Source organism: Sander vitreus, chromosome 23 (genome assembly GCF_031162955.1).
Source record: "Sander vitreus isolate 19-12246 chromosome 23, sanVit1, whole genome shotgun sequence".
Lineage (NCBI taxonomy): Eukaryota > Metazoa > Chordata > Actinopteri > Perciformes > Percidae > Sander > Sander vitreus.
The window spans coordinates 7,039,408-7,063,646 of record NC_135877.1 but is presented as its reverse complement, the minus strand read 5'-3'; the positions used below and the strand labels follow the sequence as shown (position 1 = coordinate 7,063,646).

Genomic DNA, 24,239 nt, shown 5'->3' with positions numbered 1-24,239 from the left:
GAAAATAAACTACTTAAATGGGGTACTCCTGTGATTTAGTATAGCACTTCCATAAGGTTGGAGGATACACAAGTAGTATTTTAAAAAATAAAAATAATGCAACCTAGGGTCTTTTTGTGAATATACCTGAGTCAAACTTTCATTTAAAAGCATATTTAGGGCGGAATCGCCACTTTTAAGATTTACCGTATTCTCGTTTTTCGGTCAAATGGCCTTTTTTCATGCTAGCCTCAAAATAGCTATTTTTAAAACACTAAGAAGGCTCGACACAACATGAAACTTTGCTCGAAGTATCACCAGGGGCTCTACACCTTAATGAAAGCATTGACAACATTTTTTGTGTACACAGAGTTTACTTAAAAAAAAAAGTTTTGAACAACTCACCGTAGGTCTTGTTTCTGGCCGCAGCCATTTTATCAGTCAAAAACAATTGATTTCCGAATGCAACATAACAGGGAGGGAGAGTAAAGATGGAAAGCTCCTAAAGCTTAGTTCCATATAAATGCACGGGTTATTTCTTGTTTTGTCGTTGCTAAAAAAAACAATATTGACCTCGTAGTTGAAAAAGGAGCCTCATATGGAGTCTGTTCATTCGCATTCAGATATCGACTCGTTTTGACTGCCAGTTATGGTTACGGTAAATCTTAAGTGGCGATTCCGTCCTAAATATGCTTTTAAACTAAAGTTTGACTCGGATACATTCACAAAAAGACCCTAGGTTTTTGGCGCGAGTTACGCTTTAAAGCAGCAGAGACAGATTTCCTGACTTTTAGACCCTAGCTTGGGTCAAGATTAAAAAAGGAGAGGTCCTAATGACATCAGGCTGCAACCTTGATTACACGACCAGGGGTGTTTTTTCAGACTTCCAGCTTCCTCTAGCTTGGTTGACACCAGACCCTTCTCAGTTGTAATTGAAAGTGGGTCTGGGCAAGGTTCATTCACAGCTCATTTCCAAAGGGGTGTCACCAACGGATGCCGCTCAAATGCCTCTGTGTGCGATAATCCTTCAACAAATTGGACCAACGATCCTGGTGAAGTAGTAGCGACAGCGGCATCAACGGGTTGCTGCGCTTCGGTGGCCGTCATGTTGAATGTAAACAAAAAGCTGCTTGCCGTTTCTGCGCTATCGTCATCGTCTAAAGCCCGCCTCAACAGTTGTGATTGGTGCCTCGATTTGGAAAAATTGGTAATAGGCTCTTGGCCAGACTGACTTGCAGAGCAAATCTCATATTTGCCGGAAGTTCGTCAGGGTTTTCCCAGGCTAAGCTTCCTCCAGAGACACAACACAATGTTGTAGGATAACCATGTCAAGTACAATGAGCTTGATGTGTAACATCAGTGGAGCGCCCCTTTAACTTGTCTGTTTTGCTACAGGTAGCTATTACAATCCCTGGTGGCAATTATCAGCACCAAACACGTCCGGCTCTGTTAATCTCAAATAATTGCTCACTTGTGTTGCTGCAATGCAAACATGAGGGAACCTGTTGATTCTTCCTTCACCTTCATTATCAGGTGAATACTGGGTGGGGCTGGTCTGGTCTCTCAAGTAGAGTGAGTGCATGCCCTCTGAAAAGGATAATTGATACTGTGAGTGCGTGTGAGTGTGTGTTTTCACGTCTTCTCCAGGATACGGACTTCTGGTATGTCCTTGTCCGTCCCGTGTCATATTACTGCTGGCAGTTGTTCAAATACAGAGGACAAAGCTTTTCACCTCCTTTTATAATCCCACAGCGGTCTGTAGACTCTCAATATGGGCTTCAGCTGGTTTATGTGTATTGTCAACAATGATCTGTGACATTTTCTTTTAAACCATGGAACCTTATTTTTGGAAAAAAATATGTACGGTAGTGTAGAGACCCACCAAAGACATACGACAAAACGGAACAAAAATGGACACAGAATGATGGTAAGTTTTACTTTCCTCTCTCCCTTCCTTTCTGTCGTTGCAGTGAATAGTCAGTGTTGAGGTGGGCCAGTGATGCCGCCCCCAGCCACAAGTCCCTCCGCCGTGCCCCCACCAGACGGCGGTTGGGGGTGGGCTGTGGTGTTGGCATCTTTCATCTCCATAGGCTTCTCGTACGCTTTTCCCAAAGCCATCACAGTCTTCTTCAAAGACATCCAGATCATCTTCGATGCCTCCTACAGTCAGATCGCGTGGATCTCCTCCATCATGCTGGCGGTCATGTATGCTGCAGGTGAGTCATTGGGTGGTTTTACTTTTATCTAATTATAAAGTCACACTGACATTTTAATTGAACTTATTTTTCTGTGTAATGAAATACACTATAATCATACAGCAGGTATTTGTAGAAACCGTGTCCAATTGCTTTACATTACATTTCTTATAACCACAATAGTTGAGGGACTTCGTCTCTCTGGACCACTATGGGACCTTATTTTTGGAAAAAATATGTACAGTAGTGAATGGGGGGGGGGGAGACAAATATTTTTCAATTTAAACCTGTTTTGAATTGAGCCATGAATTTCACATATGTTCGTCAATTTAAAAATAATATTTTGCCGGTGATGCTAGGAAACATCCATGGTGCGCTACTGACCAGAGAACATCATGTAGTATAGACTAACAGTTTACACAAGATGTTTTTTTCCCTTTTAACAAGCTCACCTAGCGTTAAGTTTTCAAGCACTAGCAATTTAAATTGGCTGTCCCTTACGAACATTCAACAGGACCCATTGAGCCAGCTAGGCTTGTGGAACCTAGTTAGCCCTAATGTTAGCACAGAGTCCCACTCAGCATTTTTGGCCTTTTTTTTTGAGAGAGAAGGGGAATGACATGCAGCACAGCGCTGCTGCGGGAAGACTAAGACTTTGTACATGGGGTGCACGCTCAACCAGGTGAGCTACCAGGGCGCGCCCAAAAATTTAAAAAAATAAACCATTAAATGGCACTTTCTGGAGAGTTTTGTGCAAAGAAATTGAGAAATCTAGTCTTACATGATATGTGCAAAACTGCAAGGTTAAGAGCCTATATTTTGCATTGTTGTAGTATCAACAGGTATTAGGGCATTTAGCATTTACATTACTGTTAATCAGTCATCACTTGATTACACATTGTATTACCTTTATGATATAAGAAGTGACCCATACAATGTGCCAAACATAATGTAACGCATGAAGAGACAGTGCAGCATATGACAGTAGCAACAGCTGACAAGATTTGGGTCCGTGGTGACCAGGTCCACCTCACACAAACTTCCTTTTCCCATTCTTTCTATTTACTACTACAACACACACACACACACACACACAGATGCCGGCGCAACGGCGAGGACCGGTTCAACGGCTTGGTCAGCGACATGAACTCGTAGCGGCTGTTGGAGCTTCCGAGCACCGGGCTTCCGCCGCTGTGAACGGGGTTTTTAGCTTTAGGAGAAGGCATTTTATCTGTTAATCCTTCCGACGTAGACACTAAAGGCGTTATGTAGTTGACCCGCAGTGGTGAATTGTCTGCAGTGCTGCTCGGGTTGTTGCCGTGTTCCGATTGTTCTCAGCTCTGCCGAGACAAAATAGACATGCCATTTCAAAAATCTTTCATTTATTGTCAGAAATATCATGTTTTCAAAAGCATCACTTTCATTAAATTTTATGTGACATATTTCCAGTAGGCAACTGACTGCAAGCAGGCACAGCCGGACACAAACGAGCAGGCTTATGTGCTGGGGCTGAGCCCCGGAGAGCCCCGGCCCAATTTAACCACTGGTACTACGTATGAAGTCACGGAGTGATGTACGGAGCTGTACAGAGCGCTCAAATAACAGACATTGGTCCCAAACTACCTGTGTGTCTGTTGGAATTGAATTCATATTATAATCAAATGTTAGTGCCCTTCCACACAGATAATGCAGCAATCAAATGACCTGAAGAACACTAATGTAGAGGGCTGTGTTATATTTTTATATATATATATATATATATATATATATATATATATATATATATATATATATATATATATATATATATATATATATATATATATATATATATATATATAAACAGAAAAGATGGACGCACATTGGATTCATCTTGAAGTCATTTACTCAACAGTGTTTGGCGTTTGGAGCTCTTGGTGGACTTATACACTTTGTGTTTTGTTGTTTTTCTGCCTCAAGATAAAGTAGGACTTAACGGGATATAGATGGAAGTAGGTTGTGTCATCAGATCGTGACCTGGATTTGAAATAACAGCATCACAGGATGCAGGCACAGCTTTACATGCTCCGCTTTCGGACAACCAGAAATACCACCATGTTTTGCCGAGCAAAAGCAACAAATGAGAATTAACTTGAGTATCTGTTACACATATGACCGGCCACAACAAAATAGGGAGCTGCACAGCAAAGTTAATATTAACAAACTGCCATTTACTAAATGAAAGTGCAAATATAAAGATAATGAGGTATGAAAGTTAGGTTCGGTGATGTATGGATGCAATGAAAAATGTGTGTATAATAGTATAAAAATGTATAATCTACATATTAATTTAGGGAAGTGATTCAATAGGAGCCAGTGGAACCAGGATAAGAGAAGGTTGTAGGAAAAAAGGGGGAAATTGGCATTTATTATAAAAGCATGCAGCATAGAAAAAATCAGTACTTTGTATAAATTCAAAAGGGATTTTAAATGTTTTTGCATAATACAATGCTACAGCTGGTCTTGCATTGTTCCTTGAATAAGGAACCTTTTGAAGGCTCGGAATGTATTTTCCACAGGTCATTTTCTCCACCATATTGCTCTGATCACCTGCTGTATTTCCCACTTTGGATTGAGACCCACAGCCTTCTGCTTGGCAGTGCCACGGCTGCCATCTGCCCTCGCTGTAATCCTCCTGTCACTCGATAGACTGCTGTTGTCACCATCTGTACCGGTCAACAGCAGGCCTGGAAAGCTCATTTCCTATGTTTTATAGTGCAGCTTCCACCAAGAGCATTAAACAAATTTAAGTAAATGCTTTCTGAATATCAAGATTTTAATATAAAGATTCATATTTTATAAAATAATAAATACTTTTAAGTAGGTTTTGTGTTGTGGACATTGTCAGAAATAACAAATTACTGCAGAAAGTGCTGGTAAATAAGGTTAAGCAGTTTGACATGCTGACAAGTCACTCTCAAATCTCCTTAAATCACTAATAAATCTCTCCGGCCAATATTAGCTTGTTTAAGATATGTTATCAGCATGCGTGTCGGCTGATAAGTAATGAGAAATGTCATTAAGTAAATGCCAAAGGCAGTAGGTATGTTTGAGGTCATTTAACAACATTGGGCCTCATGCAAGAACCACTTGCATGAACAGATTTGTTCTTACGTGACACGGGTGATTTAAAGCTTTAGTGTGTAACTTTTTTTTATATTAAAGTGGACATATTATGGTTTTCGTGTTTTCTGTCACATCTACAATATTATGTCAGATTTTAATGTTAAACGTAGCCAAAACTTTAATGATGAGGTAAATGTATTTTTCGGCAACTCTCGGCTAAGTGTTACGCAACTCTAAGCCGGCCTGCTATCATTGGTCATCTGCTCCAGGTAGGCAGGACTGGAGTGTTTTTACTACGCTACTGCAGTGGTGTTAACATTGTCGCATGTAGCTACATGCTAACGGCAGTAAAATGTCATTTTGGCTGCCAGTGTTGTTAAATTCTCCCCAATTCGGGGTCACATTACTCACATTACTAAACATTCCCGGTTATGAAGTATTTGGTTAAAAAGCCTTTTATATGTGATTATTGACTGTAGAATTTGCTGCTATATTCTATTAGTGTCCACTTTTAACTATAGTAGCTACATGCTAACGGCAGGAAAAGTTGTCATCTTGGCTGCCAATTTGTTAAATTCTCCCCAATTTCGGGTCGCATTGGTCGTTTGGTTCAGAAGCCTTTTATTTTCGATGTTTGACGGTAGAAAGTGCGGCTTTGTCAGCAGGGGGGCTTAAAGAGACAGGCGCTCCTACAGAGCATCTCACACAGAGGATGAATACAGGTGCAGCAGCCATGAACAGTATGAGGAAAAATTAAGTGTTTTTTTTTTTTTTTTTAACATTAAAGCATGTAAACATGTTCTATTACAAACGCAAAATACAAGTAAAACCCTGAAAATGATAGAGAGATATATATATATATATATATATATATATAAATAATAGTTGCCCTTTAATGAACCGTTACATTCAAGCCATTGCCAGATGAGTTGATACAAAGCTAATTAAGACTGTCAGCTCCACAAAACTCTCTGTATTTCTCAGTATGGCTATGTTCAGAAACCAGTGTCGTCTGGCGACTTTCGCGTGCATAAAATCAAGTGAAGATAATTACCTCTTCTGAAAAGTCACAACAATTGAAGTTTGTGTTGGCCAGGTCACAGCTTTGTACCGATCGGCAACTGCTGCTTTAGTTTCACAACGACTGTATGTCGTTACCATGGTCACGCCGTCAATATGTGCCATTACTAAGTGAGCGACTTGTGTTACTCATTCATTCATATTGATTGCACTCATCAGCTATTCATTAAACATCTGCTCTCTTGTCCTGCCACTCATGCGGATGAAGCAATCACTTGTGTGTGTGTGTGTGTGTGTGTGTGTGTGTGTGTGATTTATCAACCTAACGTAGAAACCAGCGCAGATATGAGCGCAGAAATCCTCTTACGACAGGCTTCACGTGTGATTCATGAAACGTTCGTATCACACCAATCAGAGCGTAAGAATGGTCGTACATTGATAAATGCAGCGGCTGGAAACGATCGTAATTTAAATATCACGCCCCAATATATTCTGGGTTTTGATGCCTCGCCCCTACAATTTACGACATTGCGAGATGTAATCCGGCTAAGAAGCGGCACTTTTCAGAGGTGGAGATTGACACCCTGATATCTCAGGTTCATTTGCACTTACGTGTGTACTATTTGGCAGCCTGAAAACTGTTATTAAAGGCTGTAGAATGAATGGGGAATGGAACGAGATCACTGATGCAGTGAACAGTGTTGTAGTAAATCGGACTCCAGCTGAAGTTTATTTAATGTATACATCCTTGACTTCTCCTTCTCCTGTTAAACTGATTATATGCTGCACTGCAAGTCCACACTGACTCGAAAACTTGCATACACGAGTTCAGACCAGACGTGAGATTTTATCGCAGCCTACGCTCACGTTCAAATTGATAAATCCCTTGCTTTGCGTAGGAATCGGCGTACGCCCGTCCTACGCCTGTTTTAGGTCGTACGCACGTTTCATAAATGAGGGCCCTTGTGTCTACAACCTGCCAACCTTTTACAAACTCAAAGCTTTACAGTTTCATAAGCCAAAGATGGAAAATCCACAAAGGAGTATGTAATCCTTTGATTTTAATATTGACATGAAAATAATCAAAAAGGGAGATGCAAGGTTTTTACTCAACACACAGAAAGTTTAATACAAAATGTATGCAAACTTTTAAAACCTTTACCTAAGACACAATACTGTTTTGCCAGTCAACAATAACTTGATTAGTTGCTTTCTGTCAGTCGACTAAGCAATCAACTTCCAGAATGAGCAATCACTTTGTCCAATATTTTAGTAATGAGCAAATATCTGCACAACTACTCACATTCCCATCAACCTCAGCTGTGCTTTGTGCAAGTTAAAAATTGTTAGCATGCCAACAAGCTAAACTAAGATAGTAAACATTATACCTGCTAAACAGCATGTCCTCATTGCCATTGCAATACATTAGCATACTGATGTTAGCATTTAGTTCAAAGCACGTCTGTGCTTAAAGTAGTTAGAGCGGCTAGTATGGCCTTTTTTATTACATCTTTAGTTTGTCTACTTTGGGATATTTACAGTAGTCTTCTGTTGCTTTAGCTTTATACCGTAATAACTTTATAAAGTGTTGCTGCTCATGTCAATGCATTTTTGTTGTGTAATAAAATGTTACCTGCAAACCTGAGCAAGTTACTGATAAGAAATGTTGGCAGGATAATAACCTCACCCTCTGAGGATTTGCAAAATCATTTGCCTGAGCGACAATGCAAATCAATTGGCAAATATTCCAAAAAACTGACATCATTTGTTTTAGGCATAAAGAGATGATCCATAGTAAGTGTATTACTTTATGTATTACAATGTACTATTGTTATTGTGAAGAGGGGAAAGCAACTGCCCTTTGCCCTCTGAACTAGGTATAAGTTCATAAATTCAATGGAAGCGGGTGTGGTTCAAAGCTGTACATGACAGCACTAATTTAAGGTTACTATCTGTCCTGTGTGAGAAAAACAAAACAGGGTTGGACATGTTTCATCTCTCCAGTGCAATCCTTCATAGCATTACATCAGACAGCTGTCAAAGCATCCATCCTTCATTCCCTCAGTCAGCACAGCGAGCGTCGCTCTGCGATGACGTGTTTAAGCTGTGTGTCCGTGTTGGATCAGTGTCGCCAATCCAGGAAAAGAGAGAGAGACTTGACCTTGTGCGAGGCAGCGTGGAAACAGTGCACACCCCCATGTTACATTCGCTGTCAGCCATGAACACAGGTAGATGCCAGTGTGACAAATAAAGAGCAAGTGCCTGTTGCGTGGTTTGTCATGAGGTAAAATTCAACGGAACTTTTGTTTCAGGGAAGCATTGAAGTAATTGCTTTTATATTTTCATATAAGAAAAGAATATATTTTACATGGTTGTCTATAGAGAGTACAAGGTGTCATTATTTATTTATTCCTACCGTGATCAAGACCAAGTGGATGATTACGCCATTATGCTTGAATACATAAAGGCTTTTAACATAAATGTCCTCTATGCTCTGCAAGGGTCCCTGAAGAATGTTTTCTTAAAGGTGAAAAGTCTTTTCCACATCAAGAGGACCTTGACGTTCCCTGGATTTACTGCATATGTAACTGATTGAGCACTTAGCCTCTGCAGTCTTTTACTGTAGGTTACAGTTTTTTCCAATTGCTAAAACACAATTTTGCAAACTAGTGTGGTTTTATCAAAATACTCAACACAATTCACAAAACCACACACCCAGACTGCAAAATACCTCATATATCCTGCACAATGAAGCACTGCAACCAAAACTACATATAGAATTATCAAAATCAAACTTTTGCACCACATGGCACACACTTCATTCATATTACCAGATTTTTGCCTAACCAACTACACACTGTTGGGCATAATGAAAAGCACTCTCATCTTTAGTATGCCTTGCCATAATATTAAAATAGTTCAAATTGTAGAAGATTGTTCACATGCACAGGCCTTATCATGGTTATTGCATTTCTGTGCATGATTTTTATTTTTATTCTTATGTATGTGTGATATTTGTGTGTATATGCGTTTGTTGTGTTAAGGTTGTCTAAGCTACTGGATCCTAAAATTTCCTTCGGGATGAATAAAGTATCTATCTATCTATCTATCTAAATATTTGCAGATACACACACATACTGTTGAAACATTTGTTTTTATTTTTAACCAAACAAGTCAGTGCAACATATGCACAGCAGATATATTTACATAGGACTGAACAGAAATATGCTCCCAACAAACAGTAAACCCGAAAAGAAAATTGCAGAAAAAATATATAGAAAAAAGGGAGGTGCTCACATGTGGTCTTTTTATAGTGCTTACTTCCTGATTGAAGTGGTAACAGTGTTTTGAAATGGCAAACATGTGAGTTGCTGTCAGATTGTTGTGTCTTATGCAGAGAACCGTGTTCAGTGCATTTAAAAAGTGCCATTTCGAATTGAAAACTGTGTGTAAAGCAGAAAATGTGTTAAGACTTTTGGAGACTTGAGAAGAGGTTTTGCTCTCTGTGTGTCAGTTTAAATAATTGTGCTATGCATGTCATTTTAGTGTGTTAGCAATTGGGAAAAACTGTAAATGATCCATAGAGCATGCTGTGAATAGTTTTCATAGGGACTATTTCTTAAGTAGAAAGTCATTCAAATGTCAGTTAATATTATAATAGAATATAGTTAACATATTTAAAGCTATAGCTATGCTATTTTTATATTAACAAATGATGAAATGACTACATGTAATGTGAAAGCTGTCCCTTTTTATTGAGAAATCCACAGACAATTATCACACTACAGCAGTTCCCCTCATTTCTACAGGGTATTTTAGCGTCTTTTAGTACAACGTAAAAAATAATGACGTTTTCATACTGTTTTGATTCACTCTCGCTGCTCTCTTTAGCATAAGTTTTGGCTGTTCGGCAATTGGTAGTGCCCAGTACAACCACAGTCTGATCTGCTACCTCTGAGCAGCTCCACTGGAAAGCGCCTTGCTCAAGCGGCCCTCAGTAGTGTTAATGTTTCCCCATCTAACCTTTAGGCCGCCATGTTAACATCATGCAGTGTGATGCTGCTTACTGTTACACAGCTCTAAACTTGACCTCTAAAGCCACCTACACATGATCCACGGTAAAACCGTTCTGCGCCGGCCGTTCTATTGTTTTCCGATGGGGAGAGCGGTGCTGCCCAGCTCAAAGTTCATATTGTTTGACCTCGTTGCCACTGACCTTTCAAGGCACAACCAATTCCAGAACATTCCTGCACTGCGCTTTTCCTCTCTGCTCTGCGCCCTACCTCGCGCTTCTAGTGCGGATCATGTGTAGGCGGCTTAAACCTCATGTCAACCTGAAAATGTGGATAAACTTTCATTACATAAATACACTGGATTTAGGCTGGTTTACTCTTTATTATGTCCCTGTAAATATCTGTGTAATGGGTCAGCAGCCAGACACAGTCAATTCAGAAGACCATGTCTGTGTCCCATTTGCAGCAGAACAGCCTTTAGAAGTTGTGTGCTTCCATTTCTGGCAACCTTATCCTATTTGAAGTGTGATGGATAGCAAGCATCCTCGCATCATCATGAGCTGTACCCGCTCTTTGCTGCAGCTCACATTAAAGGGTCGTGGAAAAAACGGTTGGACACATTTCTATATGTGTCATTCCCTTTTGGGATCTAGGTGGTTATATTTAGTTTGGGGTTTTGTCCACCCTGTAATGAAGTCCACGCAGCTTTTGGCCAGGAGACGATAAGCCTTTTTCAAGGGAGGTAATGTGCAGGCTCAGGGGCTTCCTCATCTCGGTCGATTCGGGTCCCGCCAAGCCCCGGAGAATACTGATCACTGCTGTGGATGCAAATGAGGGGAACTTTCTTCAAGGTCGAAAAAAGATTCATGCAGAGCAAATTAAGTCCGATGACTCCTCGCCCGTTGTGGCTTTTTAAATTGCACTGGGCCTGGCAGGAATATGATACATCTTCTGGCTGGTAATGAGAGTATTATTTCAAAAGAAAATACATCTTTCATTACTGTTCTCTCTCCCTATTCAATTTACACCTCTTGTGCTTAAAATTCAGTAAAGGGATGGGAAGACAGTGTCAATAATAAGATGCAGATTCCTAAAAAGTGATCTGAGCAGCTACATTATTCATAGGATGTAATGTATCAAGATTATACCTTAAGTGGAAAAATGTAAACAATAGAACACAACGTAATAACAGCACAAATATGTCAAATTTAGAGTCTACCTCTTCTCTCACAAATTCAGTGAACAGTGTCCTAATTCAAAAATTTACAAACATATTGAGCATCCCAGGAATAAAAAACAACCTTTCTCACCCCAGAAAGGTGTTGGCTTTTCTGAAGTTATAGTTATGATTTACCTCATTAGAAGACTGAACAACATTACAGTGGTAACTGAGAATACAGATGGTGAGTCATTAGAGTAGAGGAAACTTGCCTCATCTGTGTGATTCGAATGGGAATGCGCTTTCTGTCCATCATGCATCCTGTGGCTGGTTTTTAATGTGGTCAGTATTTGAGTTGTATCATGCCTACCTGTCATGATAACATGTTAAAGCTGCACTAATGAATACTTGTATTCATTAGCTGCTAAAGAGCCAGATATTTCCCTCAGGAGTTGGTGGAGACCAAAACAGAGCTGAAATTAAGTGAATATTGGAATTCATCAGGTGGACACAAACACAACTTAGAATGAGTGGCAATGATTGGTAACTGTTCGCAAACATGTTCGCCATCATCATTAACTTCACAAGGTAAAAATGTCATTGTGCCCCCAAGTGACCAAAAAACTTAAACTCTGATTCAGAAATGTGATGATCAAATGGGTTCCAGGCTTCCAAACCAGGAAGTGGCAATACAAGACCTAATGGATGTTAACTATAGGCAGTTTGTGTAATAATATTACGGTTCACCTTTTATTTTCACTTCTAATTAAGTAATTTAGATAATATGGTTTAACTGGTCAGAATTAATTGGTCAGAACCTAATTAACCTCATTTAAGACTTTTTCTGTCAGCTCTCTGTGACAAAGAGATCTCTGAAGCAGCGTTGCAGTTGCCTGAATATAAACATTACATACTCAACTTGTGAGTGAAATGTATTGTGATGCAGATTGCTTCTTTACACATTGTGCAGCTCAAGACACAGGCTGAAAAATAAAATATAACTTCACACACCTGAAGTTTTTTTTTTTTCCAACATTGTATGTTTAAAAACATATGATATGAAAATGGCACTCATATATGAAAGTATTTTCTCATGCTTCACACTGTCAGCTACTTCTCTTAAATTAATTTGGCACGAGACGATGGGAGTTCCGTGTTTAAAAATGGAAACAGCTTAGTCGCTGCTATTAATAGAAGCTGGGCTCCCGCTAGCGTGGAGCGCTAACCAGATTAAATCATTATGCACTCACTTTCAGTGATCCTGAGTACTGTCAACAACTGACACGTGTGGGTTGATTTCATGTTTTCCCTTTGTTCCAGGTCCCATCAGCAGTATACTGGTCAACACCTATGGCTGCAGGCCCGTCGTCATGATGGGGGGCTGCCTCTGTTCCACTGGCATGATCATGGCTTCCTTCTGTAACAGCGTAGTGCAGCTTTACATCTGCATAGGAGTTATCGGTGGTAAGTCCATCTAAGTCCACTTAAGTCCATTTTCAGTTAATTTGATGAGCCTCTACTTCTAAGTAGCAAGTTAAAAACAAAACTGTTTTAGCAGGAAGAACATTTGCTTTGTTTATTCAATCTATTTTGGTTCTTGCTTTCATTTTATTATGCTGTGTTATAATATTATATATGTTATTTACAACTTAACATAGTAGGGGTTGACAAATAGCAGGCTAACTCCACCAAATTAATTTAGTTTCCTTGTTCCATTATTGGGCTTCATCAAATCTTTTAGGCCTGTTTTTACGGTGGCCCTGAAGTGCAAATCACAACAGCAAATAGAAAAACGCAACAGCAAATCATAAAACACAACGCCAAATAGGAAAACACGACAGAAAATAGGGAAACACGACAGCAAATATGAAAACACGACAGCAAATATGAAAACACGACGGCAAATATGAAAACACGATATGAAAACACGATATGAAAACACGACGGCAAATATGAAAACACAACATCAAATATGAAAACACAACATCAAATATGAAAACACAACATCAAATATGAAAACACGACAGCAAATAGGAAAACACGACAGCAAATATGAAAACTGTCTGTCCAATCAGGCGGGTCCGTCCTCTGCTAGATAGGCCCTACCTTTTCTGGTACAAGTTAATGTCGTTGTGTTTTATGATTTGTTGAAGTGTTTTCCTATTTGCTGTCGTGTTTTCATATTTGCTATCGTGTTTCATATTTGTTGTTGTGTTTTCATATTTGCTGTCGTGTTTTCCTGTTTGCTGTCGTGTTTTCCTGTTTGCTGTCGTGTTTTCATATTTGCTGTCGTGTTTTCATATTTGCTGTCGTGTTTTCCTATTTGCCGTTGTGTTTTATGATTTGCTGTCGTGTTTTTCTATTTGCTGTCGTGTTTTATGATTTGCTGTTGCGTTTTTCTATTTGCTGTCGTGTTTTATGATTTGCTGTTGCGTTTTTCTATTTGCTGTTGTGATTTGCACTTCAGGGCCACCGTATGTTTTAGATATATACTGTGGAGTCAGCACAACTGTCAATCAGTTGCCCATTTAAATCCAAATGAAATTGCATGAGTCCATCTAATAATCAATAATACCCACATGTAGAGAGCAAACTAATAACTGTGTCTTGTTCTGCATCATTCTCTTAAATATGGCAGCTCTCAGTGATTTCGCCTTACAGGAAGTCAATTAATTCAATAGTAATATAAAAAATATTGCTTAAAGGAGCTTTTATGGCTTTTCATTTGAAAGGAGGAATCTGTGCAAAAAGCCATGGTGCTAGCTATATAACCAGAAAAACAACTTGACACTCTAAAGTTTAAAGCATCACCAATGTTGCTAGCTTGTTCTTAAAACAAGTAGCTCAGAGGTATTCAGTTACTTCTAACAAAGTGTTCTTTTTTAAATTGTTAATCATTTTTTATTTAGGCGAGTACAAAGTAAAATAGATCATTTTCAAATTGTTCTTTAGCATTGGTACATTAACAGTTGCAGCATGATTGTTACAAGTATAATGTACCTCTTTCATCTTTCCTCATAGGACTTGGACTAGCCTTCAACCTGCAGCCAGCACTGACTATGATAGGCAAATACTTCTTTAAGAAGCGCCCCATTGCTAACGGACTGGCGATGGCAGGCAGTCCAGTGTTCCTTAGCACCCTGGCTCCTCTCAACCAGTACCTCTTCAACCAATTCGGCTGGAGAGGCAGCTTCCTCATCCTGGGCGGCCTGCTTCTGAACTGCTGTGTGGCTGGTTCCCTCATGAGGCCTCTGGGACCGCCACCCAGCAAGCTCAAGAAGGACGAAGAGTTAGCCGCTATTGCCACCACAACAAAAGAGAAGCGCACTTGCTGGCAAACATTCAACAAGTACCTGGACCTATCACTATTTAAGCATCGTGGCTTCCTCATTTACCTGTCAGGAAATGTCCTCATGTTCGTGGGCTTCTTTGCACCTATTGTCTTCCTTACGGCCTACGCTAAGGACATGGGCGTGGATGAGTACTCTGCTGCCTTCCTGCTCTCAATTCTGGCTTTTGTTGACATGTTTGCCAGGCCCTCCATGGGGCTACTGGCCAACTCGCGCTGGGTCCGGCCCAAGATCCAGTACTTCTTCAGCTTTGCTGTGCTGTACAATGGAGTGTGCCACATCCTCTGCCCACTGGTGGAAAGCTACACCGGTCTGGTGGTGTATGCGGTTTTCTTCGGCTTTGCCTTTGGCATGGTCAGCTCAGTGCTGTTTGAAACACTGATGGACCTGGTTGGGCCTCAGAGGTTCTCCAGTGCTGTGGGACTCACAACCATTGTGGAGTGCATCCCAGTCCTCATTGGTCCACCTCTAGCAGGTATGGTACGTTTTTTTACTGCCTGTACTTTAAAGTGTTCTTAGCTCTTCTGGTTTTTAGAGTCAGTTCACAACATTATTATGGCCCAGTCATACCAAAAAGGTGCAGTGGTTTTAGAAGCTTGGTAGTGACTATTTGCAGTAGCTAGTTGGCAAACTACTCAAACTTGTGAGCTTACTGCTAACATGGTAGCCAGCCGGGAATATGCTAGTGCTCGTCCGTCACAAAAGCTCTCTGAGCTAGCTTGGTTGCTAATGGGACAATATGTTCACACAACTAAGCACCACTAACGTTTGTCTCAAAACTGCCTCAAACCATGCCATGGAAGAGTTTATACTCTGACAGAGGGGATTAAATAAACTTAGCACAAAAAGTAAGGAAATTTGTGTTTGGTAGATTATTTCTCTGTGGTAACAATGCTTTTTGGCAATAAATCTTATACCGTTGGAAAGCCTGTTTAGTTCCCTTTCAAATGGTGCCCCATTTGTAAGGAACATGCATTTGTGAGATGAGCAGCAGCGCTGAGTATGTGGGTTGGGCCCATGAAAAATTTGCCAAATCTTCTCTGCCAATGCCAAACAGCATATTCTGCCAATGACTCGTTTGGTGGATTGGACGATTGAATTTTGAAGAAACAAGACATATTGGCAATTTAACAATTTATTCATTTCACAAACAGGAGCCTCAGTAACGTGTGGAAGAACCATACACAGCCACAACAGCCTGGCACCTCCTCATGCTGGTCACCAGCCTGGTCACACACTGCTGTGGGATGGCATCCCATTCTTCAACGAGCATTTGTCGCAAGTCAGCCAACATGGTTGTGTTGGTCACTCTGGCACGAACAGCACGCCAAAGCTGATCCCACAAGTGTTCAATTGGGTTGAGGTCAGGACTGCTGGCAGGCCATTCCATCCTCTCCAATCCCACATTCTGGAGGTAGTCTCTGATAAACCCCGCCCTGTGGGGGCGAGAGTTGTCATCTTGGAGGATAGAGTTCGGTCCCAGACTGTGGAGATATGGGATTGCGACTGGTTGCAGAATCTCATCTCTATATCTCTCTGCATTGAGATTGCCTCCAATGATGACAAGCCTTGTTTTTCCAGTGAGGGAGATGCCGCCCCGATCATACTGCCTCCACCAAAAGGTGTTACTCTATCAGTGCAGCATTAGCATAGCGTTCTCCGTGTCTTTTCCACACTTTTACAATACGGTCCAACTGCCGTAGGCAGAATCTGGACTCATCACTGAACATAACGTTCCTCCACATGTTCAGGTTCCAGTGCACCAGCGCAAACAGGCCTGACGGTGAAGGGCAATGGCAGAGAAGATTTGGCTAATTTGTCATGGTCGCAACCCACATACTCAGCGCATCTGCTCATCCCACAAATGCATGTTCCTTACAAATTTGAAAGGGAACTACACAGGCTTTCCAACGGTATAAGATTTTTTTTGCCAAAAAGCATTGTTACCACAGAGAAATAATCTACCAAACACAAATTTCCTTACTTTTTGTGCTAAGTTTATAAGTGGAGTACCGCAACATGTACAGGATTCTAGCAGTTCTATTGAAACAACATTTTTAAATGTGCATATGACCAGGCCTTTACTAAATTGGGTAGAATTAATACATTTTAAATACATTTTCTGTAAATTTCAGGAAATTCTACTTGGCAATAACGTTTTATAACTGCGCAGATACTTAAACATTTAAAAACCTTGTGCTGTCTTGCAGGGAAATTGGTCGATGTCACAAAAAACTACAAGTCCATGTATTTTTGCTGTGGAGGTGTCGTGATTTTGGCCAGTATTTGGCTCTTCATCGGAAACTTCATTAACTACAGACTCTTGGAGCGTGAGCGCAAGTGTGCAGAACTGTACAAACAGACTGAAACAGAAGATCCAGACCAAGCTCTGGATCAGAAGGAGGCTGATGGGGAAGCCCAGGCGTCGGAGGACCTGGTCGACAAAAGCGAGAAAGGTGACGAACCTATGCAGCGGGAAACCAACATCTAGATCCTTCTGCTCCACCAACAGCTCACCCTGACTTCCGTGACTACCTACCAACACCTTCCACTACGATCAAACTGAGCTCCAAGCCAAGAGGTGCCTCTCGGTGTTCCACCAGGCTCTATTCGGGGTCCTCTGCACTCAAACTAACTGCCAAAGCAACTACTGTGTTGTAGGAGGCTGTGAGGAGTAATCTGTTTGTCAAAGAGCATAACAGAAATATTAACCACAGAGAAAAGTGTAAGATAACCGTATGCATGTGAGGGGACTAGAATTCAGAAAATTAAATGGGAAAACAGTGTAGTACTAACCCTATTTTCTTTTTTTTGCCACATTCACCTCATATCGGATTTACTGTAAATACAAGACTACAACTAGACACCTAGTTACGATCACGATGTAAGATTCTGTAGGAACTCCAAAATTGTGTAAACTGAGAGCTAACATTAGCAGCAAATCCACACATGCTGGCAGATAATTAAAAATGTAGTTAAATTCAGAGTCGGACAATTAACTGCGTGTCACCGCTGTTCAACAGCACAAGCAAACTGAATTCATGTTCAAAATGAAATCATGTCTTATTCACAACACACTGAAGTCTTGGTAAACGAGGAAATGCTAAATTAACAAGGAAGCAGTAAATGGATTTCTCGGTGGTTAGACATACTATCTGTGAGTGAAAAGTGTCTGTTCTTGGTGAAGTTTTGAATAGTGATCCCTAACTGTGCGTTCTCACCGCAAGCAACTTGGTTAATGTTTTTTTTTTTTTTTTTACAAATTGTTGACAGTTAGAGGCTCTGAATGTAGATACAATCAAATAATTAGTTTGCATACAAAACTAAATAGGTGAAACAATTTTGGATATTATCATTGGCTATAATGATAAATACACCCATTCTCTAGCATCAACCTTTAAGATGCCCCTTCTAGTAGTTTTTTACATCAAAGTTGTGGAGAACTGTTTTGAAAGGCTGGAATCAAATGTTCCTATTTTAGGCTGATGTCCCTAAAATCATACCAAAATAGGAGCTGCCTTGGAGGTGGCAGGCATTTAGCCTAAAATGTTTGGCTGATTTTCCTTGGTTGGTCAGCTCTGTAGGAAGGAAAAACTCCTGATGACTTGTTGATTGTGTTGCTCGCAGTGTGAATGCAGCGTTAGCAATCCCAGTGCACCAGAAATGGTTGATCCATCTGGTGATATGCGTCAAGCAAGAAGTCAAAATTCGAATTGCACTGTTTTAAAATGGCAATCGGGTACCATAAAATTCTCACTTCCATTAATAAAGAACAGATGTGTTCACAGTTGGTGACGCTGGTGCCCATGTATTATGCTGCCCACCTGAGCACTGTAACATTGTGTAGTAAAACCTGCACAAATTTGCCACTTTTAATACTTTCGATCTAGTCATAAAATGCTTCCTGTAAGTCGTCTAGTGTTCCATATTGCACTCATACACAGTGTCCTACACTGAAAGATAAATGGCAATACAAACATGTATTAAACAGCTGCAGTTAAATGAGTTTAATTATGGTTGAATGTAATTTCCTGGGCCTTAACAAGGTATTAATGACCAAAAACCATCGGCATAATAGTGGTTTTTCCACACATAGAGCCCATGAGCAATATCATTTCTCATATTTTAACTTTTAATGCAGATACATGTATACAGGGAAATGTATTTCTTGTGGTCAGCTCAACAGTCCATTCTATGATACATTGCCTTAAATGTAATGTAAAGAATGCAGAGAAGTTGTACAGTGAATACTTGGTAGTATTATACTGAGCTGATAAACTTTTGTGTTAAATGTGTCCCACTTTTTGTGGCTGTGTTTAACTTTTAAACTCACAAGAAATCAGTGTAGTCTGGTCCATTTGTCTCCTAACATGTCTGTATAAATGTCATGACTTTATGTAATGTTATTCTGTGACTAATTCACTAACATCCACACCAGTATGTTAAAACATTTGAAGGAATTCTACTGATGCTACTAATTACCGAATGCTACTGAAGTATAGTATTTTCACTTGTATTGTGTGCAAACAAAATGTACTGGATAAACATATCACGTTACAATTGAAGTGTTGCTATGAATGTCAAAGTTGTTCAGTATTCTATCCATTCCATGTGTTTTTGTAAATGTCATCCCGCTGTTGCTGGTGATCAGTTTTCATCCAAATCTGCAGCTTTGGTCTCAAACGCTGAGGAAATAGCGTCCTATCTCAGATGTCCTAACAAAGCCATTTTAATAACACATTTTTCAAAGCAATCATGAACAAAGAGAAAACAATGTTATTGTCCCTTGTGTATTAAGAATCATGAAAATGGATGTCCAGCTGTGTAGCAGTGGCTCTCAACAATGTACCGTCTCCACCTCCGAGTCATTACAACCAAACGCTACATTACATTGAAATCCTCTCTGCTTTGTGGTGAAATGGGAGGAATCAGCTGCTGTTGTGTTTGGCTGGATGAACTCTGAGGGTATCAGGAGAACATTGTTGAGAGAATATCTGCTATTCCATTCATTGTAAATATTGGAGTTGGGTCTCACTTCTATTTCCATGTTGAGATGAGCTAGTCTTGGTTGTCACTGCAGCTCCAGCAACACGTGGACCAACCCAGTTTGTGTCATTGCGTGTTGAGTTCAACACTCCTAAGAGTTTGTCTGTTAGTTTAGCTACTCTGATTCATTCTCCCATAATGCGCTTATGTTCACTAGCATTTCAGTGTTGTCATATTGCCATGTCTGTACTTTAATTCACTGAACTCAGACGTCACTGTGGGTACTGATGCTCATTGTACATGATGATTCTCAATGAGGGACATTAGACTGTTGTACTATCACTTTCTACCAAATAGCACTGCCCCCTGCTGGTTTTAAAAACACTTCCCATTCAACAGGACAACTCTTACTTTCTTGAATTTATTTTTGTATTGTCAATAGTAGGATTCAGTTTCATAGGTAATGGGAGTGCATCAGTACTTTTATGTGTGGGGGTATTGTCATTATGAATATACTTTCTTGGTATTTACATGTTAACATATACAAATAGAACAAAACACAACCTTGTAATGGTTTGGTGGAACTAAGGGGAATGCCATTGGATTTCAACATTGTGTTTGCTTTTTTCCATTCATGTAGAAGTTATGAATTATACTTAGTTTTTTCACTATAATCGTTAAGAAGAGACTCAAAAGAGGGTGTTATTCTTCTTGTAGGTGGAGCAGAAATAATAGCAGTAGTCCAGGAAGCATGCAGCAAAATCTGCAACATCTATATGGAAGAAATCTAAAATATGATCTGCGACACAAAATTGTGTTTTCAGATGCTTCTATGATTGCTGTTTTCTTGTGAAGTACTGGATAGTTGTATCCTTTGGTACTATATTAAGTCTGTGAGAAGGGCTCACAAGTAATGTCTCATTTTAAGATGACATCAGCAAAAAATGTTGGGAACTGCTGGTTTCAAGGTCCCTAACAATTCTGGTCACGATATATAGTGAATACACATGCCTGATATTTTATGGTATTCTCCTTAACGTTCTTGACGTTATTTATTCAAATTTAAGCAATACATTTCTGTGTTTTGGTTCATATTGTTTAGTCTTAGAACAAAAGGAAATAAGTTATAATGATTTCAAACAAATGGAGATAATTGATTTGAATTTGACATGCACCAATAGCCTTATCAATTCTATTGCATCACATCTTTGTTTTTTTGTATGGTATATTTAGAAACAGGTTCATTTGGAGGTTTGCTTAAAACCTAATTTAGTAAAGAGGGTAAATTGAAATGAATATGAAATACTTTTAGCCCTCTGGGATTATTTCTGTACGCACAAATAAGTGTTTAATAGAGGAAATGTTAAGTGCTCACTTTAGGACATGCTCTGGCTGTTTTTTTTTTTGTTTTTTTTGCTTTTTCTTTCCCTCCTGTGATAGCAATATGCAGAAAGTAAAGGCTTTAACATTTCTAAGAGACTGGAAGAGATGTCACTTAGTGTCCAGTTGGATTATATGCCGTCGTCACAGTGTTTATCTGATAGAAATGACAGCAGGTTGGGGTTTCAAACATTCATATGGCTCCAATCATTGAGGCAGAAATGTTATCATCACATGGAAGAGTTTGTAGCCGAGAAGCGAAATTCATTTTAATTATGCCTTTTGACTCAGCATTATGTTTTCTGGACCTGAGTTTACTCTAATGAAAATGAATGTTTTTATTTTGAAGTCAGGATTTTTACATTCAAAACTCCATTTGGAAAACTGATTTGTTTAAAGAAGCTAATCTCTGCCCCCTGAGCCAATGGGATCTTTTCTGCCTCAATTAAGTGTTTTATAATTTAACAAATTTCCAATCTGCAGATCTCAATCTTGCATCTTCTTGACACTTCCATGTATGTATATTTCTTTTTTTTCCCCGGTTTATGTGGTTACAATTTGTTGCTGTTGATGTATACAAGGTGGTTTGCTACTGGGAGGCTGAAGGACTACAACAGAACATATCTGTGCCTTATTGTGCTATTCTGGCCATTAGAAACAGCTTTTTGTGAACACGTGAAAAAATGGAATTGTGTTGCCTAAACTATGACATTCAGGGTCATTTCTGTCCTTTCTTCCTGCTGATTGCATGTTTACTGTCTTTCATTTTATGTAAATAATCAAATTATGTAGCTACTCACTCAAAATTCACTCTGTGTGTCTGAGTCTTTACACCATATTAACACAATTTGTGAACAAATAAGCTGTAACACCAGGTATAGTCACATATAGTCCTGTTTAAACGAACCAAACTCAGTCCTTGCGTTCACATTATCAGTTTACTTGAAAGAGGACTCAGCTCTCTTTCTGGTCCCACATCAGCTCTGATGGGACATCAGAGCTAAAACACATTGGCAAAAGGCTAGTCTATATCCATAGACTTTGTCTCCATTGTCAACTTCCTCTTTCTTCGTGTTAGCATTCTAAACTCCGGTGGATTTCTGAGGACTATGGTTAACTGCTCCTCAGATCTCTGCAGGGTAAATCCAGACAGCTAGCTAGACTATCTGTCCAATCTGAGTTTTCTGTTGCGCGACTAAAACTACTTTTGAATAAGTTCCTTCCCGAGGCTATTTTGCAGCGGCACCATGGCTCTGTCAGTCGCTTAGCGATGCCCAAGACGATGTGATTGGTTTAAAGAAATGCCAGTAAACCAGAGCACATTTTTCTCCCATCCCGGAATGCTGTGTGGACTAGCCAGACCCTCCTCAGCAGCACTGTGGAGGAAGGTCTGGCAACGCGAGACTAGCAAAAGGAAAAACGAACCTAAAGCCTGCTGTGTTCACTATGCACAGGTGAAGAAAACCACAACACAGACTTGAAACCAAACCATACTCCGGCCTTCTCGGTAGCCTGAGTACGGTTTGTTCCAGAGTGGTCTGAGTCTCTTTAGACTGTTCACATATGCACAAACAAATGCTGACTAATAGGTCAGAGTTCTTTTGCAGGGCTGAAACAGACCAAGTGTGAAAACACCCTGAATAATTATTATTTTCTTTGCGATCTTTGCTTTGTATTGTGTTTATAGGATGCATAATATTTCTGTGTATGAACCCATTTGAGGACAGTTGTGTTCACATGTTTGGACCTCAGTTCTGTAGTTTGTCTCAGCAGTGAACTCAGTCCGTTACATCCTTCCAGTAGCAGACACACTGCTGTATGCTTTCTCATCAGGGCAACTATACATGGCCATTAAAGCGTTCCTGAGATTGTGTCAGTATTTCCACTACCTCTGCAGCCGTCATGTTAGAGTGAGGAAAAAGTACCAAACGGGTATAAGAATACTGATTTATGTTATGATGATATATATTATATAAAAGAATGTTATCACTTATCACTGTAGCTCAATCAATAAAGTATATATCCAAATAAGTCTTTGCCAAATGACTGTTTATGATTTTATGGTTAAGCTGTCAGAGGGGGAAAGCTGCTATTATTCAAACAGCCTAATATTAGTGAGACTACAAAATACGTGGAAAATGAAATACCCAAGGAAAAGCAAATTAACTATGATTTTACTATTTTCTTTGGTCACGGAGTAGCAGCTATATTGACCACACAACTCAAATAAAATTGTTCATGTTCGAAAAGGAAGAAGATGCGAACGTTTCTGGTCCTACCCCCTCTTAATTTTGTTACATTAGTCTTAGATAATAGAAAATGAATTTGCATCCATCAGGGTGCATGTTTGTCTCATTCAGCTTGAAAAACAATCTGAACAGATGAACCAAAACCACTAAACAGTCAACAAACAAACACATCCCTGGTCCAGCTCACAGCCATTTCATATTTTTTTCTTTAGTTTGGATACATTGTTTTCAGCTCATTATCACATACCACCACTGGTTATTCAGACTAAAATACTTTATTTTTTAATTAAAGGACAACATGATCAGTAATTAATTACTTTAAAGGTGCAGTAGGTAAGACTTATAAAACTAACTTTCTGTCATATCTGCTGAAACTGACCCTATGTTCCAGTAGAACTACATGAAGCAGGTCATTTAAAAAAATAAAATCCGGCTCCTCTGGCCCCACCTACAGCCTGTAGTGCGAATTGCAAAACTCCACAGCTCCCTGTTCAGATGCACCAATCATGGCCAGAGGGGGTGTCTAACTGCGTGTCAATCACTGCTCAGGCACACGCATTCATTCTCCCTTGTGGGGGGAGGGGCTTAGGAGACCGTTTTAGGCTTTAGCGGAAAGGGGGGAGGGACTAAGAAGTTGTCAATGTTCAAATTTTTTGGCTAAATCCTGGAGCGTCACAATCCTACCTAAGCACCTTTTACACAATTACCTTCTAACCGCAGGTTTAAATATGTTTATAACATATATCCTTCTTGATTCTTCATCCCAGCCCCACTGTATGTGCTAATAGCTAATAAATAGCATA

The 24,239-nt window shown here is 39.8% G+C and overlaps 1 protein-coding gene across 2 annotated transcripts in view; it reads left to right on the top strand.

Moving 5' to 3' along the window:
- The window catches only part of LOC144537679 (monocarboxylate transporter 2), a 37,020-nt gene extending 13,802 nt beyond the window's left edge, over nt 1-23,218 (top strand). Inside the window, exons 2-7 of one of the 2 annotated variants that reach the window (XM_078281490.1) lie at nt 1,950-2,195; nt 12,792-12,935; nt 14,493-15,296; nt 15,976-16,443; nt 16,573-16,734; nt 17,032-23,218. In XM_078281490.1, the coding sequence (XP_078137616.1) occupies nt 1,979-2,195; nt 12,792-12,935; nt 14,493-15,296; nt 15,976-16,443; nt 16,573-16,734; nt 17,032-17,312 (2,076 nt within the window). In that variant the 5' untranslated portion in view covers nt 1,950-1,978 and the 3' untranslated portion in view covers nt 17,313-23,218. The remainder of the gene's footprint in view (nt 1-1,949; nt 2,196-12,791; nt 12,936-14,492; nt 15,297-15,975; nt 16,444-16,572; nt 16,735-17,031) is intronic. The other variant, XM_078281491.1, reaches the window with a different exon arrangement.
- Nucleotides 23,219-24,239: the final 1,021 nt, after the last annotated feature.